The 15398-nt window shown below is 51.4% G+C and overlaps 1 protein-coding gene across 2 annotated transcripts in view; it reads right to left on the bottom strand.

Moving 5' to 3' along the window:
• SLC20A1 (solute carrier family 20 member 1) overlaps nt 1–15398 on the bottom strand; it is a 131905-nt gene that overhangs the window by 79560 nt on the left and 36947 nt on the right. For both annotated transcript variants that reach the window (XM_030201711.1, XM_030201710.1), the window contains exons 3-4: nt 5700–5840; nt 5512–5597 (exon numbers count right to left, since the gene is read on the bottom strand). In XM_030201711.1, the coding sequence (XP_030057571.1) occupies nt 5512–5597; nt 5700–5840 (227 nt within the window). The remainder of the gene's footprint in view (nt 1–5511; nt 5598–5699; nt 5841–15398) is intronic.

The following is a 15398-nucleotide window of genomic DNA, read 5'->3' as shown; positions in this document are numbered from 1 at the left end:
TCCAGAAGAATCCCCAGGGAGAAAAATTTCAGAGGACTCAGGCAGGGCTCTCTTTAAAAGAGACGCCCTGTGTAACAACAAAAATTCAGGGGAGAATAACTCACCCTGACCATCTGCCCCCAAACCCGAAGAAACACGAGCCTCCCTAGGCAACTCGGCAGAGACCCCGGGCACCCTCCTGCACTCACAGTCTGCCGCCGAAAATCATGCCTCAGGCGGCGGATCCAAAATGGTGCCCGCAGCCTGAATTTCAGAAATCCTCCTAGCCGAAGCAATGGCCACAAAAAACCACTGTCTTAAGTGTTAGATTCCTCTCAGAAACCTTATTCAACGGCTCAAATGGTGGGGCTTGGAGGGCTCGCAGTACCACATTCAAACGCCACGCCAGGCACGGCTGCTGCAGAGGAGGCCGAAGTCGAAGAGCCCAGTGTAGGAAACGTACCACATCAGAGTGAGCTGCTAAAGAGGAAGAGGAACCATCCAGTTTGCCCCTAAAAGCTAGCGCAGCCACCTGCACGCGAAGGGAATTATATGCCAATCCCTTTTGAAGACCATGCTGAAGAAACTCCAGAATAACCGGAATGTCCGCCCGAAAAGGTGATTCAGCACGCAAAGCACACCACACCGAGAAAGCTTTCCACACTCGCGCGTACGCTGCTGAAGTAGACTGCTTCCGTGCCCCCAAAAGAGTGGCAATGATTGGTCCTGAAAATCCCTTCTTCCTCAACTGCTGCCTCTCAATAGCCAGGCCGCCATAAGACCAAAGCGGGAGGGATTTTTCATCTGAACTGGCCCTTGATGCAGCAGATCGGGAGTCACCGGAAGTCAAAATGGTGGCTCAGAGTGCACGAAAGAGATCCACATACCACGGCCATCGGGGCCAGTCTGGGGCCACTAGAATGACCAGCCCACGATGCGGCAAAGAACTCTCCCTACCAGAGGCCACGGAGGAAAAACATACAGTAGCTGTTCCGGCCATGGCTGGAGAACAGCATCCAATCCTGAGGATCCTGGCTGCCGTTTGCGGCTGAAGAACTGGGGAACTTTGGCATTGCAAGCCATGGCCATGAGATCCATTACTGGTCTTCCCCAACGTTGACAGATCAGCCGAAAAGCTGAGTCAGACAGCGTTCATTCCACTGCATCCAAAAGAGTCCGGCTGAGAAAATCTGCTTGAACATTGTCTTGACCTGCAATGTGTGCTGACAGACTCAACATACGCTTCCGCCCATACTAGAAGACGAGACACTTCCTCTGCCAAGGGAAGACTGCGAGTGCCCCCATGCCGATTGATGGAGGCCACCGTCGTGGTGGTGTTCAAGAATACACGAACCGCCTGCCCCTGCAGAAGGTCCTGAAAACTCCGAAGCATTCACGACTGCTCGCAACTCCAGACGATTTGTTGGCCAAGTCACTTCGAGAGGGAGACGCCAGAGAAACACCCGTCTGCAAATTGGCTGACCGGAGCCACCACGCGAGACTGTCCCTGTCCCGGCTCAACCTTCAGAAATTGGTTCACCTTCCTGAGTTAGAGAATGGGATGAAAGGAGCCCCTTTTTCCTGGCCACCACAAAACAGATGGAATACCAACCCGTGCAAAGCTTGCGAGGGAGCACTGAAATGACTGCCCCCAACTCCAGGAGGGCCTGCAACATCATCACTGCTCGTTTGGATGCCATGGCACACCAAGATTCCAAGAATCTGTGATGTGAAAGTAGAATTCAAGCTTGTAATCTTGGTCCACTCCCAGTAGGTCAGCCGACCCCTTATCTGTTGCACCAAGGAGTGGACTGGTGCCCCCATCATTGCGAGGCGCGAGCACCAGCCTCCTGCTGGGCAATGCTCCCAAAGCACTCTTATTTTGAAAGGAAGAGCATTGCTGGAATCTTGGGCAGTGGTACGCTGCCGAAGTCTAGCCTGGATTGTACTGACATGCTTCCCAAAATAGAGGCCTCAACAAATCTGCATGAGGAGCGGGCTTGTCTGGTCATTGGGATTTGCAATCCCCAAATCCTTCAAAATATTCTCAGTCTTCTCCAAAGAACAATTTACCCCGAAAGAGTAATCTATTAAGACACTGTTTGGAAGCCATATCCGCCAACCAATGAGTGAGCCACAATAAACAAGTAACTGCCAGCGCCATCTGCTTGGTAGAAGCTCGAACCAAATCATACAAGACATCCACCAAATATTTGAGCTCTACCTCCATCTGAGGCAAAGCCACCTAAGACACACTTTTAGCAGTGTAAGAGGTACAAATTGAGCCCTAAAAGGACTGCTTCAAAGAAGCCTCCAGCTGTCTATCCTGCAAGTCCTTCAATGCCACTCCACCCTCCACAGGAAGAGTAGTCTTCTTGGTGACTGCTGTCACCAGGGAATTCACCTTAAGGAGAGAAAACTGCTCCACCCAGTCTGTGCCCACAAGCTGCGCCATGGCTTTTGCCACAAGGCCCCCATCCGGATCTGATCACTGAGCTGAAGTCAGTTCTTGGATGGCCTCATGCACCAGGAATGCTTTAGACGGTCTCAGAGTACTCACCATCTTTGGAGTAACCTAAGCAGACTCATATGCCTCGGGATCAGCAATATTTTAAAGAAGCCAAGGCACTAGTAATAAGGGACGGCAGTTCATCTCTATGAAAAGGTCATCCAGCTCTTCCTGGAGAAGTTCACCCTCCCTCCACGTCCTCCAGCTTAGAATGCCGCAACAAACCCTCAGAGGGGGCCGCCAGGGAAGGGGCAGCAGTCACGGGGAGAAACAACCCTACCAACAAGGAGGCCAGCCGCCTCCACTTTAGGGCGGGATTGTCCACCCGAGATAAAGAGAGTTGACCTAGGCCCCCCAGAACGGCAGCCTGGAGTGGAGTGGTTGAGGGAGAGCCCGTTTCAGCACATAGACATGGTGCATAAAAAGTACAAAACTTAGTAGAGAAAAACTCTCCCGAGCTTCCAGTCCCTGCAGCCACTCCAAGCAGCACTAGACACACCTGCTAAAGCAGCCACATCAGAATCCTGAGGAGGAACAGCTGCCCACGCTAACTCAGCCAACAGCAGAACCAGGGCCGAAACCGCATCAGAGGCTTTATACAAAGTGGCATGCGCACCATGCGACTTTGTGCAGCAAACCGTGCCATCAGGAGAGGAGAAAAAGACATCCTCCTGCCAGTCTCAGCTCACTAAACGCCATTTCATTTCCGCAGCTATCTCCACGAAAGTGGGCTGCCCGGAAATCTTGAGCGCACGCTGGCACTCAAAGAAAACAGCGCAACCTCCCAGCAAGAAGCCTATCAGCACTCAAATCCAGGCTCCCTGACCGAAGGCTGTCGCTCAGAAACAAACAGTTCTGCCATCCTGTAGACCTTTTTTTCTAAGCGGCCGAGTTCCCCCGCCCTCCACCCATTTTGAGGAAGGAAATTTACAGCAGCCACAGACAGCCAAGCTACAAACTGGGAGAAATGGGTATATTGGGGTGAGGCAGGGACCCAGATCACCAGGTATGCCCCCAAAGATGGCTCCCTTAGCCGACCTCCCCCTGTGTCAACTAGCCACCTAGTCCAGGACAACCCCCAGCAACTTTGAATCCAGTAGCTGAAGAGAACACCTGCTGGAGACAAGAGAAATTCTAATTGATAGGAGCTGGTCATCTTGTATCAGTACACAAAAGAAAGTGGAAAAGAAACCAAATTCAAGAGATCAGTCCAAACACAACTTTATTTGGACCCTACATGGTCCGTGTCTCTGCTTTAAAAAGCCTTCATCAGGGTCAATCGATGAGTGCTCAATTTTTTACCGACTGACGATGGAGCTTATGAACAAATATCTCTTGATCAGGGGAGGTATACTATCTCACACCAACAGATTCAAACATTTTTTTTTTCAATTTGAATCTGTTGGTGTGAGATAGTATACCACCCCTGATCAAGAGATATTTGTTCTTACGCTCCATAGTCAGTCGGTATAAAATTGAGCACTCATCGATTGACCCCTGATGAAGGCTTTTTAAAGCCGAAACACAGACCGTGCAGGGTCCAAATAAAGTTGTGTTTGGAGCATCTTATCCTGGTGTTTGGACTGATCTCTTGAATTTGGTTTCTTTTCCACTTCCTTTTGTGTTATATTTTTGTGGAAAGTGTGAGCCCCATTTGTTTTTTGCATCTTGTATCACTGCCTTCAGTTTGTCTATCTTTCTCACCACCTGCTGGTAGATGGATACAACCCACCAGTTTCTAGATTCATCTGCTGCAGGTGCTAAGGAATAGGCTTTTTTGCTGCTCCTTATTCGCCAAAACAGAAGGAAAGGCTGCACAGGGCAATCTGGGGGGAAATTTAAGCACCTGGGAGCTGCAGAGGGAGCCTGTGGGGGACACATCCAAAAACGGTGAACAGGCAAAAATGGTGGGGGGAAGGGGAGGGAAGCATGGGGACCTGCACCCTACAGGTGAGATCCCTTGGGACCAAGCCAAAGACTTGCCCAGAGGCACTAAGGAGTGTGACTGGGAGCTAAGCTCAACCAGGTTTGGTCCTGAGACTATGACCTGGAACCGACTGTCAAACCTGACCATGCTGTGTAGCCGCAGCCAGCAGAGCAGGGAACTAGGCCAGAGACAAAGAACCACAGCACAACCTGCCATCTGCCAGAAGGTAGAGAAAAATACTGGATTGTTACAGACAGCACCACAGATTATAACTGGTGATGTCATTGGTTGAATTCAGTTTTCTCCACCCCCATCTGCTGGTGGGAAGGGATAACACCCGCTGGATCAGAACAGCATAAGCTGACGCTAAGAAAATAGATTAAACAGTCTAATGTTTTAAGTCTGGCATGCTGAACAACCCATGTCAGATGGTTAACATATTAAAGTAAAAAAAAAAAAAAAAAAAACACTTAAGTGAACACATGACAGGAAGTTGGTCCAGAGAGCAGCAACCAAAACGATTAGTGGTCTTATCACATATTAGGACTTACCTAAATATAGATACTTTGGAATAAGCGAGAGTTGTGAGATATGAGATAGACCTCTAAATACTTCCATGGTATGAATGTATAGAAAATAGGCTTACTGAAAGGAAACACTGGAATGAAGAGGGTCACAGGATAAAGGTGAAAGGGGAAAGATTCAGGAGTAACCTAAGGAAATATTCCTTTAAAGAAATGGTGAGGGAGTTTTGAAACTGTCTCTCGGCAGAGATGGTGGACTGTACCTGAATTCAAGAAAGCATGTGACAAGGACCAATGATCTTAAGCAAGCTCTACAGAATTCCTTCTTATGTAGGTATGCATAGGTGATTGGTCTTATCCAGTCATTTTGACCAGTCATTTTTTCTGTTTTAAAAGTTATTGAAGCTTCACACCCACTTTTCAGATCACCACCTACCCTTTATGTATCTAAATTATATGATCTAGCCTTAGCACCAAAGCAGAAATGGGCTAGAGCGCTGCTCCTTCAGACCCGTCACTCCTCCAGAAAACTAGACACAAATTAGCAATACTTGGAAAGAAATTTTTCTTACCTTGCGTAGAATGAACATGCGGACAAGGAAGAACAGAAGAGCAGACATGATACCCGAAAGAAGAGGAGAGATAAACCAGGACAACACTGGTAAAGAAGAAAAAGAAAATTACCAGCACAGAGTGGATTCAGATTTGTATAATTGAGCAAAACTGAAAACATTAAAAAAAAATTTAAGACTTAACTTACCAATTTTAAGCAACTCTATCCACCTGACTCCTTCTTGTCCTTTGGCCACCAGAGAGAAGCCAATAGTGGCTCCCACAATACAATGAGTACCAGAAATGGGAAGCTTCAAAAATGAAGCAACTAGCTGCCATACAGCTGAACCTACAACAGGGGGGAGAGAGCATTTTAAATCCATTTATACTATGTTTTGCATATAACAAAGACAACTCAAATGGTAACATTTAGTCATACCTAATTTCCTTTCCCAATTAGTGGGTTGTATTCCCCCCCCCCTCAGCAGATAATAGTAGAGAAGGTGAAATTAAGCCTTACCTGCTAATTTTATTTCCCTCTAGATCCTCCAGACCGTTCAAGACGCTTGGGTTATGCACTCCTACCAGCAGAGGGAGACTGAGAACACTAAAACGTCTTATACAAGTAGCCTGTGCAGACCTTCTACTAACCAGTAAAAACAGTAACAAAGCAGAGGAACAAAACACCTCCACCTAAACAAAACCACTGAATCCACACTCAATATCTCCTCCCCTTAAGACGGGGGAATTCAACTGCAGATGGGCACAAACGGTATCACAAACTGCCCTTAGTAAAACTCCAGGACCCGGGCACAAACGGTACCACAAACTGCCCTTAGTAAAACTCCAGGACCCAAATCACAGAAGCTATTAGAAATATCAGCAACTGAAGTCTAAAGAAATCATCATACTGAACTGTCCGATACACTGGGTGGGCTCTTGAACGGTCTGGAGGATTTATTTTATTTATTTTTGTTATATTTGTACCCCGCGCTTTCCCACTCATGGCAGGCTCAATGCGGCTTACATGGGGCAATGGAGGGTTAAGTGACTTGCCCAGAGTCACAAGGAGCTGCCTGTGCTGGGAATCGAACTCAGTTCCTCAGTTCTCCAGGACCAAAGTCCACCACCCTAACCACTAGGCCACTCCTCCAGGCCTAATTTCATCTTCCTCAGCAATCCTCCAGACCGTTCAAGACGCTTGGGACGTACCAAAGCAGTAAACACATCTAAGGGTGGGACCTGCGAAGCCGCTATCCCCCTAGTGGAATGTGCCTTGAGCCCCACTGGCACCATATGGCCATGCAATATGTAAGCCAAAGAGATGGCATCCTTCAACCACCGAGCTATAGATGCCTTTGAAGCAGCTGCTCCCTTCTTGGCCCTCCCATGAAGGGCAAAAACCTGTCCGAAGACCTGAATTCCTCCGACCTGCACAAGTAAACCTTCAACACTCTGCGCACATCCAATTTCGCCAAAAGACGCTGAGAAGCATCCCCCGTCCGGTACCCCAAGACCGGCAACGAAAGATTGACATGAAAGGAGAATACCACCTTAGGCAAAAACGAAGGCACTGGACGCAGCGAAACCTTTTCCTTAGAAAACCACAGAAACGGAGGCCTACATGAAAGAGCCTGAAGTTCCGAAATCCGGCGAGCCGACGATATAGCTATCAAAAAGACCACCTTCATAGTAAGGTCGTTTATCGAACAAGACTCCAAGGGCTCAAAAGGAGAACCCGCCAAAGAGTCAAGAACGACATTAAGATCCCACTGAGGAACTACCGGCCGCTAAGGACAACGAAGCAACTTCACCCCCCTCAAAAAACGGACCACATCCGGGGAAGATGCAACCGACCTGCCCTGCAACTTACCCCGAAAACACACCAAAGCAGCCAGCTGCACCTTCAAAGATGACAATGAAAGGCCCTTCTCAAAACCATCCTGCAAGAAATCTAAAATGCACGACACAGAAGCTGTCGAAGGGACACACACCCGGTCCCCACACCAATCTTCAAATATGCGCCACACACGCACATAGGCCAAAGACGTTGAACGTTTGCGAGACTGCAGCATCGTCTGAATCACCTGAGGGGAAAACCATTTCCTTCTCAACCGTTCCCTCTCAAGGGCCACACCGTAAGAGAGAACCGATCCGAATCCGGCATGACAATTGGACCCTGACAACAGCACCGAGCCCCCCAGCCGCAGAAGCTCACCTTCTAACAAGCGCATCAGATCCCTGAACCGCGGCCAATTCGGAGCCACCAACAACACTGGACCCGCATGACATTCTATCCTCTGTAGGACTCTACCTATCAAGGGCCACGGGGGAAACACGTACCGCAATACCCGCTGAGGTCACAGAAGGACCAACGCATCGATCCCTTCCGCTCGCGGATCCCGACGCAGACTGAAATACCGAGGAACCTGAGCATTCTGTGTAGACGCCATGAGATCCACTACTGGCATTCCCCACTTTAGAACTATCTAGTTGAACACCGACCGGTGCAGAGACCATTCTCCGGGTTCCAACATGGGAAAATTAGGTTCTTACCTTGGTAATTTTCTTTCCTTTAGTCATAGCAGATGAAGCCATTACGTATGGGTTGTGTCCATCAACCAGCAGGGGGAGATAGAGAGCACTCAACTTTTCACAGTGCCTCACGGCCAGCCAGCTCCACTGCCTCTTCAGTATTTGAAGCTTCCAAAGCAGTATGGCAAACTGCAATGGGAATAACATGAACTTTCCTCACAGCGAACAATGGCCCCTTAACAAGGGCATGGAACTCAAAAGGAGGGAATGAACACATCCTCCTGGAGTGAATAAACTCGTCCTCCTTATTGTATAACTGGAGGGGATACACGCAACCTCCTGGAGGCCGGCAAGCAGATAAGCTGAAAAGATAGTTTCTTTGAGCCAGCGGGCAATAGTGGCTTTAGACGCTGGAGACCCTCTGCGAGGACCTGATAGCAAAAACAAACAGATGACCATAGATCCTGAAAGAGATAGTAACTCGCAAATACTGCAGCAGAGTCCTGCGCACATCCAACAGGTGCAACTGCCCAAAAGATTCTGGAAACTCCTCCTTATCAAAGGAGGGCAAGAAAATAGGCTGGTTTAGGTGAAATGCTGAAACCACCTTAGGCATGAAGGAAGGCACGGTCCGAACCGTGACCCCAGACTCTGAGAATTGCAGAAATGGGTCTCTACAGGACAGTGCCTGGAGCTCTGACACCCGTCTCGCCGAAGTAATGGCCACAAGAAAAACGGCCTTTAGTGTCAAATCTTTCTCCGATGCTCGCAGAAGCGGCTCAAAAGGAGAAGCCTGCAGGGCCTTCAAAACTAGCCCCAGGTTCCAAGCTGGACAGGGTGCTCGCACGGAAAGCCGGAGCCAAAGCACCCCACTACGAAACCGTGCCACATCTGGATAAGCAGCTAAAGACACGCCTTCAACCTTACCACGAAGGGAGGCCAACGCTGCCACTTGCACCCGCAGGGAATTATAGGCCAAGCCTATTTGTACACCATCCTGCAAAAAGTCCAGAAATCGGCGAGACAGGAGCCCGCATGGGTGTGATCGCTTTTGAAGCACACCAACACTCAAACTGGCGCCAAATCCTGGCATAAGCCACGGAAGTGGAACGCTTGCGGACCTGCAGGAGAGTGGAAATGACTGTGTTTGAATAGCCTTTGTCCCTCAATTGCGCCCTCTCAATCGCCATGCCATAAGACCAAAGCGGCAGGCGTCCTCCATGGCTACCGGGCCCTGTGACAACAGGTTCGGTACCAGAGGTAAAGGAAGGGGAGCCTCCACTAGCATCTGTCAGAGGTCCGCATACCAAGGCCTCCTGGGCCAATCCAGGGCGATGAGGACCACTTCTCCTGGGTGCAGCCGAATCCGCAGGAGCAGGCGCCCTATCAAAGGCCACGGAGGAAACACATATAGTAGGCCCGGAAGCCAGGGCTGAGTCAAGGCATCCAACCCTGCCGAGCGAGGATCTCTCCATCTGCTGAAGAAGCACGGGACTTTGGCATTTGAACTTGTCGCCATAAGATCCATCATGGGCTTGCCCCATTTGGCACATATCTGCAGGAATACTTCGTCTACTAGTTCCATTCTGCTGGATCGATCTGATGCCTGCTTAGATAATCGGCTTGCACATTGCTCTGACCTGCAAGGTGAGCTGCCGACAGAAACTGAAGATGCAGCTCGGCCCAGTGGCCAATCTGTTCGGCATGCGCTCTGCACTGAGTGCCGCCTTGTCGATTTATGTAGGCCACTGCTGTCGTGTTGTCCGACATCACTCTGACAGCCAATCCTTCCAGGGTCACTTGAAAGGCCAGAAGCGCCTGAAACACCGCTTTCAACTCCAGACGGTTGATGGACCACACCGACTCCTCGGGTGTCCATAGACCCTGGGCATGCTTCCCCTTGCAATGTGCGCCCCAGCCCTTCAGGCTGGCATCTGTCACTATTAGACACCAATCGGGGAGCGCCAGCGGCATTCCTCGCCGCAGCATGCTGTCCGAGAGCCACCACTCCATGCTGAGTCGGGCCGCAGGGAGCCAAGAAAGTCTGCATTGATAATCCTGAGAAACTGGAGACCATCTTTGAAATAGGGAATACTGAAGAGGTCTCAGGTGCGCTCTCGCCCAGGGCACCACCTCCAATGTGGCTGTCATCGATCCCAGCAGCTGGACAATGTCTCAAGCTCGCGGGCAGGCGAGGCATCCTCAGGAGCAGACGGACCTGATTCTGAAGCTTGCACCGCCTTAGCTCAGGTAGGTATACATAGCCCGAGTGTGTCGAACCTGGCCCCCAAATATTCTAGAGATTGCGAGGAGGTCAGGTGACTTTTGGCCATATTGACGACCCAGCCTAGAGATTGAAGTACTGAGACCACTCTGGCTGTAGCTTGATAGCTCTCTGTTACAGAGTCTGCTCTGATGAGCCAGTCGTCTAGGTACGGGTGAACCCTGATACCTTCTCGCCTGAGCAAAGCAGCTACTACCACCATTACCTTCGAAAAGGTTCGGGGAGCTGTGGCGAGGCCAAAAGACAAGGCCCGGAACTGGAAATGTTTTCCCAACACCGCAAACCTCAAACTTCTGGTGCGGGGGCCAAATTGGTATGTGCAAGTAAGCTTCTTTCAGGTCTAGAAACGTGAGAAACTCTCCTGGCTGTACCGCAGCAATGATGGAGCACAGGGTTTCCATGTGGAAATGCCACACTCTCAGGGACTTGTTTAATTCTTTTAAGTCCAGAATAGGGCAAAAAGACCCACCTTTTCGTGGCACCACAAAGTAGATGGAGTATCGGCCATAGCCGTGTTCGGCGGGAGGTACCGGGGACACGGCCCCTAACTGAATCAGACCTTGCAAAGTCTCCTCCGTTTGGCGGCAGAACCGCATCGGGACTCCACAAACACGTCTCTTACTGGGGCGCTGAATTCTATTCTGTAGCCATCTCTGATCAGGTCCAGAACCCACTGATCTAAGGAAATACTGGCCCACTCCTCGGCAAAGAGGGAAAAACGTCCTCCGATGACAGGAAGCGAGGAGGGGGCCGGCGCACCATCATTGAGAGGGTCGCCCCTGAACTCCAGGCCTAGAGCCGGTGGCTGCGGAACGCTTGTCCGAGCGAAAGGAGTTCCTCTGCTGAAAAACGGGCACGAGCAGTGAACCCAGCAGAACGCCCCGGGCGGTACCTTCTAGCTCCACGGAAGTGAGGTCTATAAGAGGAGTGGACCGCCTGGCCCTTGGAGGAAGACCTCGGCCTATCTTCGGGCAAGCGCTGGGGTTTAGGATCTCCCAGGCCTTTAACAATTTTTTTTCCAACTCCTCACCAAATAGGAGAAGGCCTTGAAAGGGCACCACAATCTGAAGGGGAATTAGCCCTTCTACGCTTTTCTTTATGCCAATTATCAGGGAAAATAGCCTCAGCGGGCAGTCCCAGGCCAGAATCCACCGGGGGGGGGGGGGGGGGGGAACAATAGAAGGGGCCTCAGACGACCCTTGAGGGAGAGCTCTTTTCAGCATGTATGCTTTATGCAATAACACCACAAAATCAGGGGAGAAAAACTCGCCCTGGGCACCCAGATCCCGTCCGGGGCTAGCCGCTCCCTGAATAGCCTCAATTCGAGGTCCCCCCCCCCGGGCACAGGGCTCTCCGTCTCTACGGAGGCCGCGCCATGCAAAGAATTCAAAATGGCGTCCGCTGCCAGCTCTGAGCAGGAAGAATCATCGCTCGCCATGCTCGGGCCGGCTCTTACACCTGTACAGCACGATTTACAGAGCCCCGCTGCTGATTTGCACTTTACGTTCTCTGCAGCCATCACCGAAAACGGCGGGAAAATTCAAAATGGCGGTTTCACACCAAAAACGCCCCGATCGCGGGCCCACCCCAGAGAAGTTAGAAAACACTCTTACCTCACCGGACCGAGTATCACAGCTCCGGTCCCATAGAAGAAATCAAAGGAAAACCTCTGTTCAAATTTTTTTAACACTGTGAGGAAAGCAGAGGTAATAAGAACTCCGGAGGCTCAGATGAGTGGGAAAGGCAGGGAAAGGCGAACTAATGTGCCTGCATCCACTGAGTGGGAAAGGATAGGGAAAAGCAAGCTAATATGTCCACATCCACGGGGGCATGGGTAAGGCAGGGAAAGGGCTAACCTATGTGCCTTCAAAGTGAAGCTGCTATAGCCTCTAACACCCCAGCTAACAACTGGCAAGCCAGGAGCCACCCCCAGGCAGATTTTTGATGGAGCTCGAAGAAGCTGCAGCCACCCTGCTTGGGGAGATAGAGAATACTGAAGAGGCAGTGGAGCTGGCTAGCCGTGAGGTACTGTGAAAAGTTGAGTGCTCTGTATCTCCCCCTGCTGGTTGATGGACACAACCCATACGTAATGGCTTCATCTGCTTGATGACAAGGAAGTGTCTGCTTAGAAAATCCACGTTCACGCTGTCCACCCCGGCTACGTGCGCCGCCGAAATCTGCACTAGATGCCTTTCCGCCCAACTCATGAGCAGAGCCGTCTCGATTGCCAACCGTGGACTCTTTGTACCGCCCTGCTGGTTGCCATACGCTACCGCTGGCGCATTGTCGGGCATGACTCTTACCGCCTTTCCGACCACACTTGAGCGAAACGCCAACAGAGCTAGCCGAATCGCCCTCGTCTCCAACCGGTTGATAGACCACTAAGCTTCCTCCTTCAACCACCGCCCCTGCGCGGACTGACCGAGACACTGAGCTCCCCAGTCCAGCAGACTGGCATCCGCTACCAGAATCACCAACTGAGGAGGTTCCAATGGCATACCCTTTTTCAGATGGGCCGAGCACAGCCACCACTGGAGACTGCGCCGAGGAGCCCCCTCAATGGCAACCGCAACTCCAAACTGTGTACCTGAGGAGACCACCGGGACAACAGAGCCGCCTGAAGCTGACGCATATGCGCCCTGGCCATGGTACTACCTCTATTGTCGCTGCCATGAGGCCCAGAACCCGAAGGTACATTCAAACAGTCGGACTCTGAATGGACATTAACAGCCGGACCTGCTGCTGAAGAGAGGCTATCCGAGAATCCAGCAGAAAAACACGACCCACTGCCGTGTCGAACCGCATTCCCAAGTACTCCAGACTCTGCGATGGGATCAACTGACTTTTGACTACATGCACTACCCATCCGAGCGATTCCAGAAACGCGACCACCTGAGCAGTTGCCGCCACACTGTGAGCCTGAGACTTCGCCCGGATCAACCAGTCGTCCAGATACGGATGCACCAGAATTCCCTGCCTCCGCAAAGCCGCTGCTACCACCACCATTATCTTAGAAAAGGTGTGTGGAGCCGTTGCCAGACCAAAAGGCAGAGCACAGAACTGAAAGTGCCTCCCTAAAACAGCAAAACAAAGGAAACGCTGATGGGTCTCTCGAATCGGCACGTGCACATAAGCTTCCGTGAGATCCAGTGACGTGAGAAATTCTCCCTGACGAACAGCCACTATGACCGAGCGCAGAGTCTCCATGCGGAAGGATGGCACCTTGAGCGCCCCATTGACCCTCTTGAGATCTAAAATGGGTCAAAACTGGTCCTCCTTCGGCACCACAAAGTAAATGGAACAACCATCCATTCCCAGCTCATGCCGAAGAACGGGTACCACAGCTCCCAACTGGATTAAGTGACCCAGTCTCTTGAATAGCCTTTGACTCGAGAGTGACAAGGAGAGGGAAGAAACAGATCCGGCAGCAGGTGCTCGAATGCATAACCGTCGCGAATGACCTCCAGCACCCACTGATCTGAAGTAATTTGGGTCCACCCCTGATAAAACAGACGAAGTCGCACCCCGACCTTCACCAGAGGCTGGACCCGCACACCTTCATAAGGAGGACTTATTACCATTTCTGGCACCTCCGGAGGAGTCCCGACCTCCTCAACGACCCCCTCGAAAGGACTGCATCCGCTGGAAAATACGGCTTTTAGGAGACACAAATCTGCCCGGCCTGTACCGCCTCGCGTCCTTAAACTGACCTCTAGCCGAACCACCTCGACTAGCCGCCTTAGGCCGTAACTCCGACAACCGCGAGATCTTGGTATCCCCAAGATCACTCATCAGTTTATCCCAGTCCTCTCCAAACATAGAACCTTTGAAAGGTAGAGAATACAACTTTGCTTTAGAGGCCGCATCTGCCACCCAGCCCCTAAGCCGAAGAGCCCTGCGAGCCGTCACCGCCAGAGCCATATTCTTAGCCGCCCTTAGCAAATCATAAAGGGTGTCTGCCAAAAACGAAGACCCCATCTCCAATTTGGCCAGGTCCAGAACCAAACCAGTCCTATCTAACGCAGGCTCATCCAAGAGCTTCTCCGCCCAACGGAAACAAGCTCTGGCTACCAAGCCCCCACACACCGAGGCTTGCAAGGCCAAAGCCGACAAATCAAAGCTGCACTTCAGAAAGGACTCTAGCTTCCTATCCTGAGGATCCCGTAAGGCTGTACCGCCATCCACCGGAATGGCCGTAGCCTTAGTAACCGCCATAACCACCGCATCCACAGTAGGTGGTTTCAGCAGGGCCAAATCTTCCGGAGGCAACGGATACAGCCGCGCCATAGCCCTAGACACCTTACAAGCAGCCTCCAGCACAGACCATTCCTGAAAAACCATGTCCCTAATGTCTGAATTCATGGGAAAGGAACGGGAGGCTCTCCGAATCCCCTTAACCAAGGGATCTACCTGGGGTCCCTCCGCAGAGGGCTTGGCCACCGGAGCAAACTTCAAAGTAGAGATCACCTGATCAATGAGCTCCAACAACTCCTCCTTATAAAAAATGCGAACCACTGAAGAATCTTCCCCAGGCCTCAGCCCATCCTGATCCCCAGACACATCTAAGAGATCCTCCTCTCCTGGGTCACTCCAAACGTCCAACCCAGGCAGAGAAAGTATCTCCATAGGCTCCAAAATATCCACCCATGGGCGCTTAACTCCCACTGAGCTAGCAGCCTCTAGAGAACAAACAGCCTGAGAGGGGCCAGCTCTCCAGGCATTATACAGAGCCCAAACAAACTCGGGGGAACCAGACCCCCCCCCCCCCAACGCTGCTGAAGCCCCAACAACACTTTCCGCAGTTTCCGTGACGGACCCCCCTCGCTCCCGAGGCGGCAGGTCCATCGCGTGATCCACGGCTAAACTAGGCGCACTTCCCACCACACACGTGTCACCTGGCGCCGGTACGGAATAGGCCACGCTTCCCGCCAAAAACAGCCAACCCGGGACGCGTAGCCAAAATGGCCGTGTTTCCCGCCAAAACCGGCCCCGCCATTGCCGGCCCAGAATGTGCGGTCAAATCGCCATCCAATACCTTCGCCAACTCAGGGAAAAGCACGGGGGGCAAGAGCGCTGACAATGTAGGCT

Source organism: Microcaecilia unicolor, chromosome 4 (assembly GCF_901765095.1).
Source record: "Microcaecilia unicolor chromosome 4, aMicUni1.1, whole genome shotgun sequence".
NCBI lineage: Eukaryota > Metazoa > Chordata > Amphibia > Gymnophiona > Siphonopidae > Microcaecilia > Microcaecilia unicolor.
This window is presented reverse-complemented; position numbering and strand designations above follow the sequence as displayed.